At 45.6% G+C, this 12095-nt stretch overlaps 1 protein-coding gene across 1 annotated transcript in view; it reads right to left on the bottom strand.

The window, feature by feature from the left end:
- The window catches only part of TppII (Tripeptidyl-peptidase II), a 251298-nt gene that overhangs the window by 160773 nt on the left and 78430 nt on the right, over nt 1–12095 (bottom strand). The window contains exon 9 of the mRNA XM_075682793.1: nt 7499–7629. Coding sequence (XP_075538908.1) covers nt 7499–7629 — 131 coding nt within the window. The remainder of the gene's footprint in view (nt 1–7498; nt 7630–12095) is intronic.

Here is a 12095-nt window from a genome sequence, read left to right as displayed (position 1 = left end):
CGCAGCTTCTGCCACTGTCGGGCCTGAATAGACACTTCGGCAACAACAGAGGCAATGATGACAAAAAGTCGAACCTCGTAGCCGACATCTCTTCACGGTCACAGCAGTGCTGCCGAGCAGCTTCTTCACATTCCACATGCCACACACCATAGTCAACAATAGATCCCTGTTGAGTGCCAGCGCCTACTTCGTGTCACGTTCGATAGCACAAATGATGTCTAATTTTTCTTCTATGCTGAGCACCTGGCATATTTTTTATCCGAGCTTTGGCCTGACGCAAGCCCTTGTTTGCACGACACCACAACATGCTCTGGAACGGCACTGAAATGATGTTGATGTTGATGTGGCTACACGCGTAAACGCACAGGGCGCTTGGAGGCTATTGTGCTGATCTCTGAGGCTTGTTGTTCTGCAGGCTGCCCGATGGAGACGACGCACCACGTGTTTGTGCGACGAAAAGTGGAGACACTATGTGTTAACAGATATGTACGCAATAAGCTGGTACGGTTTATGAAAATACAAAACACATTATGTTCAATAGCCGCTGAGTCGGAGATATGACCTTACTACTTTTAAAACGAAACTAGTGTTTAAGTGGCTACAGTTTAAGGAGGTTTTACTGTATCAGTTGTTTTTTATATGCCGACTCACCCTTAAAAACGCTCAAAAATTAAATGCACTGAAGCTGGCATCAGCAGTTACAATTCAACAGCACTTTGGTCAGAAAACCAGATTTTTAGTACTTTTGTTCCCAATGCGTTCCCTCCCGCAGCTAGCTGGAAGTTTCTGTCAGGAATGTCGCTCTAAAGAACGAAATGTGGCGTCGTGCAGCTCTTTCAAAACACTGCCTGGTTCCAATCACCTGTCATTTTGAAAGTGCAAACACAACCGTCATTTTTCATTAGAGAGCTTGTGATATATCTTACTGCCAGCAAATATGACTGTATTCTGCACAAGTGCAAAGCGTTCTAGTTGGCCGCAAACTTCGCAAACTACTGCAGCATGCCGCCATCCTGCAAAGGTCACAGACATTGTGGTCCTGGAATTACGACTGTGCATCAGACAGACAAGAGCCGTAAAATAACACTATTTATGTTGCTTCGGGCGAAAAAATTCGATGTTCACCACGAATCGTTATCAGTAATCAGCAACGCGTAAACGAAGCACTGCCGAGCTGTGATCTCCTGATAACAGCATAGTAACGCCGATCCTTTGCAACACTGCATGGTGGTAGCACGTGGTGCAGCGTACCCACCAAAAACGACAGAAACATTGTTCCCATGGTGGAAAGACAAGCAGGGTGTCTACCAAGTTGGCATTTCTAAATTCCCTGAGTTTTCCAGGTTTTCCCTGGGTGCCTTTGCAAAATTCCCTGAGTGATGCAGAACTATGTTTTATGTCAAGACGGGCTGAAACCATATCGCCCGATGCTGTCACTCTCTAATAAGCATACGTAAAATTGAAAGAAAAACGACTTAGTCCAATTTGAATACTAAAGAGTAGTGTCTATGTTATTCAAAAAGAGAATAGAAGGGATGGGTTAGTATAACGCACAGCAAATAATATGTCTTCGAAAAAAATTGAAAATCGAGTCGGACATTCTCAAATATGAATAAAAAGGAGATCCATACAGAAGCAAATATTTTCGAATATGAGCTATTTCTACAAACTGATAGCAAGCTCAGTGGTATAAGGCCCAAACGCTGTCACAATTCAGATTCTCTTTCAACAACTCGTAAGTCAAACTAATTGCCCTGACATACTCTCAGCCCGCGCACGATGCCTCAGTGCTGTGTTTCACTGCTTTAAATATTTTATTTTGGTTTGGATGAGGGACACCTGCATCTCGGCCTCAGCCAACACTGTTTTTTGAGCTCAAGCTCCTTCAAAACAGTGGCAGCACGCTTCCTTTCCCGCTCATTCCTCAATGCGCTAGGTCATTTCTGTTCTTGTCCTCCTTCCGCCACTCGTTCGCCCCACAGACTACTTGAAGCATCTTCTTGGTCAGTTGCACAGTCCACATCCGATTTTTAGAAATACCTAGAGGCTGCGAAAACGTCAGAAAAATCGGCCAGTTGGAAGAAATAAATGCATGACATCTACTGCCCTTAAGGGCTCAAACCACCACAGGCACATTTGAAAATGCCCTGAAGGCCTGCCGGTACATGTATTAGCCATATTGGTGCTTGTACTGTGACAGGAAATACCGGGTGCACGCGTGTATAATTAAGCAATACATACTGTGTCCCATGGAAATAGCCTCTTCACAAGCTTGTTATGCTTCACTGCAATACTTTTGCATACGCTTCACCAAGTAACATTTGTGTACAGAGGTGAAGCTGAATTTCGGGAGCTGGCATTATGTAACGTACCATGCTTTCCAAGCTTCTAAGCCAATCGCGAGGACCACAAAGGTGGAGTTTGTGCCATTGCTGACAGCAGCGAATTCTTTCAATAAAAAACACAGTATCCAACGGCAAAGCTTCATAGCGAACGTCGAAGCACCTAGGACTAGCGTTGCCGCCGTGGTGGCTACGGCTGCCAGCGGATCTGCGTGCGAGAGCGCCGGTTCGAGGCTGCAAGATAAACTGGCAGCGGTGGTGGCTTTGATTAATGTCGTTTTGGACCTGCGGTCATGGCAAAACCTCCGGAAAATCGGACGGCGAAGAGTTCTTACGTCTGAAATTGCAGACGTTCTGATACATTGACTCTATGAGGTACGTGGTGGGGCTGCGAAGCAGTCCAAATTATCGGGAATCCAGAAAGTCGGTCGTTGGTTGTGCACTGGCAGCTCCTCCAGCCAACGACAGGGCGTCAAAGACAATTCATTGCGATTCCTGTCTGTTACTCAAGCCAGCATTACCTCGACTTTCGACTCTTTCAATAAAATTACAGCTAATTTTCCCTGACAGAGGCACAAATTCCCTGAGTTTTTCCAGACTACTCAAAATCCCTGAGAATTCCCGGTTTGCCCGGTTGGTAGACACCCTGACAAATGGTCGTTGCAAATTGTTGCAATAGGCGTAACACAAGTGGTGCTGCACAAACAATTGTGCAGAACTGAGAGTACCACCGCCGTGACATCCGATATCGCACCGGCACACATGCCAGTGCACATCCCATGCCATGCTGTTTATGCTGTAGGCTTCCTCCCTGGAGGCATGCTTTGAAAGTGAGTGGCTTACTTCACGGCCTCTGAAAATCGCGGGCAGCAGTAGCATGCTCATCTTGATGGTCCTATCATAATGGTGGCTGAACAGGGATGGGGCACGAACTGCCATGTGCCCAGTTTGGTCGCATTTCCACGTTTTGCTACTTCGCCTGTGCCCTCTTTTTACTGTGACCAGTTTCACAGCATTCGTTGTAACAATACAGTGATTTAAAAAAAAAATTTGTATATCTGGAAGCAATTTCAATATGAAGGCTGGGTGAGAAAATTGCAAATGCACTGAAATATGGTCATTATTAGCGATAAAGCATTATATATGAGATTGTTATAAGTGGGTTCGACTGTACTAAAAGATACTGAGTATTTGTACAAGCCTAGACTCTATTACAAACGTGGCCTGAAGAAATTGTTAATGTTTACTGAGAAGACATGCATGTATGCCACCTGGTCAACCTGTATTTCAACCATTCCCATTCTGGCACTACAGATAGAAGTAAGCACCAGTCAATGCATGCACAAAATCTCCATCCCCTGGCACCAGAGGCTGACTAAGCTCTGATAGCCAAATAATTGTGGGTTTGTTTCACAACAGTCACTGCCCAACACTTCTGTTACTTCATCACCGCCCTTACTGGCGCGGCGTGGGGTTGGCTCCATTTGAAGTTGCCTGACAATTCTGAGCAACAAAAGTTATTAACAGCAGCCAGAGAAGCCATCAAGCTAGGTACAACTTTACTTGGCTAGTTCCATGGTGTGGGCATGGTAAGCAGCTGGCACTAGGCTTTGATGCTTGATTCGGTGGCCAAGTTAACATACTGCTGTGCAGGAGTTGGTATTAACTGCAGCGCACTGTGGCATGTCCCAAACTTCGGTCCTTCTTATGTAAGTTGTCCGAATAATGGAGCCTGGCTTAATTAACAGTGCCCAAATTATCAGTTGGCAACTGTGTTGCAGAGATTAATAAATGGAATTTGTGAACTTGAAGAGATGCAGTTGCACGAGTTCCTTGGAATGTTAACTGTTGTTGAAAAGTCGGTGCACATAGCAGTATTTACCAAGTAAAAGATAACCACACGTCAACGTATTTCTGTGCGACAACTAGCATACATGACATCAGAAACCGACTTTCGTTTGTTTAGGTGTCCCAGTCTAATTAGAAGCACCAAATTAGTATTTCGTAATACTGTACCATAACAACTGGCTGTGAGAGGTTAGGAGATGTTGTTCCAACTGTGACAATCTTCAGGGGCAACTGATAAGCAATTCTTTACACACGCACCATTACTAAAACTATATTAAGGACAGCTAAAAACTTTAAACTGCGGTTAATAGAAGTGTTCAGCACAGTGGCGTAAGTTCGCCTTTCCCTGGCTTTAAGTCTGAATAAATCTCTGGTTCTTTAGAGGAGCTGTTACTTCTTGTGAAAACTAAAAAATGTTACATGTGCTTTCATGTAACTGAAATAGTTATATGGAAGCACATTGTAACTTCGACACTTCTACATTCGGGCATCAGCATTCTTGATGAGATTCCGTACAGCCAGCACCCAAGCTCTCAGATTGTTCCTATCTCCGGGTGCGGGAGCAGCTGCGGCGCTACAACAAAGCGCTGCTATCTCGTGCTGCACGCTCGCTTCGAGAGTGCCCCGAGTGACGACAAACTTCACACTCACTCCCATGCGGGTGCTTATCGCGCTTGATAAATCTCTAGTGCACTGTTCGGTTGCTCTGCTGCTGACGGTCGCGGCGAAGGGGAGCCCACATCGCAAATCACCTAAAGTCTCTGAAGGGAAAGTAAGGCAAACTGCTTTCCCCTCCTCCGTTTTTGGCGCCCCTTGACGGTTACGCGTCGATGCCATGCCTGTATCGGCATGCTGTTGAAAGACCCATGCGGCTTCCACACGAGTCCCGAATCATTAGGTAGAGTCGAATACATAGAGGCATAAAATGCAAGGCACTGTGAATCCTCGCTTCGAACACCCCCTTCAAAAAGGTATTAAAGGGGCCCTCACCAGGTCTGGACATTTTGAGCTGACAAGTGCAGAGCATACAATGCGTGCCAACAATCATGTCTGCGAAGAAGTACATTGCTATGCGCCGCAGAAAGGTCTGACATTTCAATCTGAATGCCATTTTTCTTTCTCATGGCCGCTACGCTCCAAGCCGGACGGTGACATATTCGCGTCCCTGTGCCTACGTACTCGGGTCCGCCGTGTGACATCGTTTGTGGCGACACGTGACTTCCGAGAATTATTCAAGGCACCGTCTGTTATTTGTGTGTTCTGTTGATTGAATTGAAGAATAGAAGTTTAGAGAAATAATAAAACACACAAACAGAATGACTGCATGTTTTTTGTTTTACTTCGCGCCGAAGCAGGACAGATGCACTTCCGCTTCGTCTGCTTGTTCCCACAGTTGTGCAGTCACATGCACAGGTACCGAAACTATGTCATTTTCTACCATGTTGCAGTGCGTGAAAAGGCTCTGCGATCCGCTTGTTCTGCCTCAGTATTCGTGCAGCACTGAATTATACCGCTAGTCATGTGTTCTTGTGCACAGCGTACAAAATCGTGCACTGCATGAACAAGACAACAGCTTGTGCACGACACTGTCAGCGGAAGCGCGTAGCACCCCCCCAAAAAAAAGCGAGGAAAAAAAAAATGGAGGCGGGGCACCTGTGACGTATGTGTCACGTGACCCTCGAGGCCTGGTATGGGAGAACGCAGGGAAGGAATTTCACTTGCGGAGGCTAGACAGGGCAAGTGGAGAGAGCGTCTTGCATGGCAGTGGAGCCCGCCTGCTGAAATCATGGGTCCACGGCACTGAAATATTTCTATCTCGGCTATTAATAAGCCCATTTGAAAAATTTTTTCAGCGATACGCTCCATAGAAGACGCGTAACAACTTGCACCGTATGGCCATGATTTGCTATGGGGCCTGGCGAGCGGCCTTTTTAACATATTTGGCACTCACAGGCTCTTTATTGCCATAAGAAATAAACAATGCAACATTGAACTAATACTTAGGAAAGTTGCCAGTAATGGCAATAACACCATCATCTCGGCATGGCATCGAATCATACAGTGATGACACAATGTCGGGGCGAGCACGAAGAGTCTGCCGTTCTTGTTTTACGGCCGTCTACAGTTGATCCACTGTAGCCATGCGGAGATCCCAGACTGCAAGTTATGTCTTGATCAGCCCCCACACGTTTTCAATGGGGTTCAGGTCTGTACCTACTGATGGCCACTTTAGCGTTGTATTTATGATAGAACTCAGTGTTCTACAGATGCTCTACCTCCGCGTTCTACGAGCTGCTGGTGTTATTACCGTCAATGGCAACTTCCCTAAGTATTAGTTGAATGTTACGTTCAGATTGTTTATTTATCATGGCAACAAAGAGCCTGTGAGTGCCAAACATTTTTAATACTTATTTGAAAAGGGTGTTCTAAGCGAGGATACCCAGTGCTTTGCATTTTATGCCTCGATGTATTCGACACTACCTAATGATTCGGGACTCGAGTGGAAGCCGCATGGGTCTTTCAACAGCATGCTGATACAGGCATGGCATCGACGCGTGACCATCAAGGGGCACCAAAAACGGAGGAGGAGGGAAGCAGTTCGCCTTACTTTCCCTTCAGAGACTTTAGGCGCTTTGCGATGTGCGCTCCCATTTGCCGTGACCGTCAGCAGCAGAGCAACTGAACGGTGCACTAGAGATTTATAAAGCGTGATAAGCACCCGCACGAGAGCGAGGATGAAGTTTGTCGTCACTCGCTGCACTCTCGAAGCGAGCGCGCGACACAAGTTAGCAGTGCCGCATCGCGGCCCCGCAGCTGCTACCACGCCCAGAGCCGTGCTCTCTCAACATTTTCTCACGACTGTACATTGCTGTACCAATCACAATGCGGCATCTTCTCAATGTACTTAGACAGCCATGAAAAATTCTGCTGCATGGCACGGTGTGTCTCTTGGAATGTGCCCGCAGCATGCTGCACGTAATCTCACTGACAAAGCTGATGGATGTCATAAAATTTTGCTGTAATAAGATCAGAACACTACACCCGACATCACACAGGGTATCCCTCTTAATAGGACCCCACTTAGTCGGGAAGTCCACGCTAAGATTAGGAAACTTTGCAGCCCAAATGACAGCATGATCAAGTTAGTACAAAAACTGGCATAATACTATGTTTGCAGGCAGCTAAAGGAGCCTGCAGACACATGGGATATACCACAACCCGTAGCTGTGTTTTCCTGTTCCTCGACAGAAAGTGGTTAGAGGCAGCGGCACTCGTAAAGTTCATGACAATGAAAGTGGCCCACTCACCAATAATAGAGGAAGTGGGCATGGTGCTCGGGGCATTGACTGTTGAAAGTGCTGGTCCGTGGTTGCCAGCACTATTGAGCATTATCACACCATGCCGGTCGATCACCTCATGCATCAGGTCCAGCAGCCGCCTGTCAGAGGAGATGTCAACAACATGATCAGTGAAGACATCGCTGGTACAAAAAAGCAGGACAGTTGTTTTTTACATGCCAAGCAAGTTGTCAAAGAAAGTTACCAATTGAGTTATCAAACAAAAAGTGGACGTGCTTTATCGTATTGTCATGTTGTAATGACAGTGAAGAACACAGTAGCAAAACTGTGAATCATGAAATGAACTCTTTATTGGGCAAACCTGTGCCCACAAAAGCAAGTGACACTCAAAGCACAACTATAGCAGCGAGCACAGCTGGCAATACTCAAAATCTGATGGGCGGGTCAAGTGCATCTGCTTTTATACATGACTCATCGAAGTTTCCGGCAAGATCACTGGTGCCTGCATGCTTTCCAGAATTGTGTAGTGCATGCAATCAGATTAAACAATGTTCGGTGACAACAGAAAATGGATAGAACCAGCGATAACATTCCAGGAACTTCAGGTACAGAAAGGCGCATCTTGTGCTGGGTGATAACTCTGAACATTTGTTAGCCAGCGAATGACACTCAGCTTCGCGACATTGCCACCAGCCCCACAAATTAAATGTATGATATCAAAGATGCTTAAAATTACGCCATTCTATTTTGCCTGTTCTGTGTTTTAGTATTTGATGGTGACATCAAATAGAAACAAAATGAAGCTGGTGGTCAATGCTTGAATACAATGCCTATAATGTCGCCAGAGTGAAACATGTTGCTCACTTCGCGCCGCATGCAGAAGGGAACAGCAGCCCATTTGAGTCATTGCCTTTTAAAGGCATGCAGTATGCCTTTAAATGCCTGCAGTATGCAGTATGCCAGTTTACCACACGCACTGTGAAACAGATAGGTGAAGATGCTTATCATAATGGGTTGGTGGCGATACCTGTGAATGCGGTATGCAACGAGCTGGAAGGAGATTTGCTGGTACCGAAATAGGAAACCGAGCGGGTGCCGGCATTTTCCCGTGAGAGAGACAAGCAAGTATTGCGGGGAAGCTGATGCGGCGGACGGCTATTTTTCTGAATACGTGCATAATGCCTTTTCATGTTCGTGTGAGGCCTAGCGACCAGAAAACATATCATACGATCGCAGTTTGGCGATGTAGTGAATGTTGGTGTCAAAAGATTGTACTTTCCGGGAATGTATGAACCAGCAAAAGAAAGTGCAGCTGCATTGAGTAGTTTTTTGTGTTCTCGATCACGAACGTTGCCATCAGAAAATTGTGCGTAATGGAATCATAACGACGTTCTACTATACTTAGTGAATGGAGTCCGGTGTTTGTGCCATACAACAAAATAAGAACCAAAACTTAATATTTTTTCGCTGTTAGTCGTGTGACGAATGCGTCCCTCACATGGACGTGGTGGTATAGCTTCACTTATAGCCCCTTACCAGGTCTGGGCATTTTGAGCTGACAAGCGCACAGCATAATATGCGCGTTAACGATCGTGTCTGCGAAGTATTACATCACTATGTGCAGCTGAAAGATTTGAAATTTCAAACTAAACGCCATTTTCCCTTTTCCTTGCAACCGCCATACTCCAAGCTGGAGGATGACATACACGTGCCAGTGCGCCTACGTAGACGTGTTTGTGCTGTGACGTCGTTCGTGGTGACATGTGACTTCGACAATTATTCAAGCCAACGTCTGTTATTTGTGTAATATGTTGCTTGAATAGACGAATTAAAGCTAGAGAAATAACAAACCACACAAACCGAATGTATGCAGGTTTTTTATTTCGCACCGCAGCAAGAGAGATGTACTTCCATTTCGCCTGCTTGTTCTCACGTCATGCAGCCGTGCATGAAGACACCGAAACTATGTCATTTTCTATCGTGTTGCAGCACGGGATCATGCTCTGTGATCCGCTTGTGTTTGTCTCTATTCCTGTGGTACTGATTTATACCGCTAGTTAGGTGTCCCTGTGCACCATGCACAAAATCGTGTGCTGTGTGAAACGAGAGAATCGTGACCTCACATGCTACGCCGTCAGCGGAAGTGTGCTGCACTGCAAAAAAGCGAGGAGAAAAGAAAAATGAAGGCAGGGCCTGTGACGGGCCCGCCATGCAATCCTTAAGGTCCGATACGGGAGAACGCAAGGAAGGAATTTCGCTTGCGGAGGCTAGACAGGGCAAGTGGAGTGAGTTTGCAGTGAAGCTCGCCTCCTGAAATCATGGGTTCGCGACACTGAAATATTTTTATCTCCGTTATTAATGAGCCGATTTGAAAAATTTTCATGGCAGAACGCTCCCTAGAGGACGCGTAACAACTTCCAGCGTATAACCAAAATTTGCTACAGGGCCTGGTGAGGGGCCCTTTAATCACACTTCCACAGGTAGTCGGTTCACAGTACCCTACAGGGTGTTTGACCCTGCCACCTCCCAGCTCCGGCCCGCCACCTCCCACAATAGCACCCAGAACAGTTCCACCACTAACATGGTGTTACTTGAATGCACACACAATGCGCATTCATCCCTACTGATGGGGAATGGAAGAGTGCAGAGTAAACCTGAAGGTGCCAAACACATACATCTCCATCTATGTTAGGCCCTATGAAAAAAGCCTTTGTGTATAAATTTCAATGCATGCTTCATTTTGTTTTATTATGTCTTGCATTTTACTCTTTTCCAGTGAATACTTTTTGACATAATTATCACTGTCATGTTATGGTGCTTACACGATGTGCAGTGCGAGAAACTCCATGGGTGTTGCTGTTAATGACAAGGAAGAGCCGTCCAAGCAGACTGTAGTGCAGCACAAATACAGTTGACTTCTGTTAATTTGACCTTGATGGAACAACGAAAATGATCAAATTATCCAGTGAGTCAGACTAACATAAGAGGAAGAAAAACATGTACAAGCAAACTGCCTTGCCACTACTTTCTGTTGCACCATTCTTCATGGGAAGTGAGCCCTGCACTTGCAGTTGTGCATGTCATCGCCACAGGAGTACCATATTTGCCTGATTCTAATGTGCTCCTGAATCCAACGTGCACAAAATTCTGGCAGGCTTAAAGAGACCCGCACTAGCAAAAATGTTTTGTTATCATCATGAGCAGCAGCATCACCATCCTAATCATCATTATCATCCTACTTTATGTCCACTGCAGGACGAAGGCCTCTCCTTCCAATCTCCAATTACCCCCGTCTTTCGCCAACCGATTCCAACAAGCGCCCAAGAATTCCCCAATTTCATCGCCCCACCTCGTCTTCTGCCATCTTCGACCTGCGCTTCCCTTCTCTTAGTACCCATTCTGTAACCCTAATGGTCCAACGGTTATCTAACCTGCGCAACACATGACCTGTCCAGTGCCATTTTTTTCTCTTCATGTCAATTAGAATATCAGCTATACCCGTCTGCTCTCAGATCCAAACTGCTCTCTTTCTGTCTCTCAAGGTTGTGCCTAGCATTCGTTCCATCGCTCTTTGTTTGGTCCTTAACTTGTTCTCAAGCTTCTTTGTCAGTCTCCAAGCCTCTGCCCCATATGTCAGCACCGGTAAAATGCACTGATTGTACACTTTCCTTTTCAATGATAATGGTAAGCTTCCAGTCAGGAGCTGACAATGTCTGCCATGTGCGATTCAACCCATTTTTAATCTTCTATGAATTTCTTTCTCATGATCAGGGTTCCCTGTGATTCATTGACCTAGGTAAACGTATTCCTTCACAGACTCTAGAGGCTGACTAGCAATCCTGAACTCTTGCTCCCTTGCCCGGCTATTCTTCATTATCTTTGTCTTCTGCATATTAAAGGAACACTAAAGGCAAATATTGAATCAAGCTAAAGTGATAGATTAGTGCTTGAGAATCTCTTAGGCGTCGATATTATCACGGACCGGGCTTTAATAATCGAGAAACTGAGGTAAATGTAGGACATTAGAGACTCCCCCAGGACATTCAAGCACTTGCCCAATGACAAAAGCACTCCTCAGTTAAATTCTGTCACTAGTACTCAACTACTCGTTGCAAAAAACATCATTGTATTGTTTTATAAGACGAAATAAAATTCTACTTATCCCGTTCTATTTCATTTTCAGAAAAAAGACCTAATTGAAATTAAAATTACTCTTGACAATGACGTGGGCAGTCGAAAGATTTCATTTTTGCTTGACTCTGCGTCACCCATGCTTTTGCATTTCAGCAATTTCATTATCACGTAGTGCTGTGTTGGTTTTGCTGGCTCAAGAAACCCGCACAAACAGCAAGTAACGGAGAATTCAACTTCCATGTTATGTCACGGGATGCCCAAACAGTCTACGCCACTTGATTAAAAAGTAGCTACAGCGGCGAATCCATCGCTCTGTCTTGGCTCGGTGCCGCCATATGTTGGGTGCTGTTTTACTTACCGACAGCAGCAAAGGGTGGCGATGGCATATGCAACGTCACCACTCCCCTGGTTGGGAGGCAGGAGATTTAAATGTAGAAAATGGTATTTGGATCCTTCAGATGCAATTTTCTCG

The sequence above is a fragment of the Dermacentor variabilis genome, chromosome 2 (assembly GCF_050947875.1).
Source record: "Dermacentor variabilis isolate Ectoservices chromosome 2, ASM5094787v1, whole genome shotgun sequence".
Taxonomy (NCBI): Eukaryota; Metazoa; Arthropoda; class Arachnida; order Ixodida; family Ixodidae; genus Dermacentor; species Dermacentor variabilis.
This window is presented reverse-complemented; position numbering and strand designations above follow the sequence as displayed.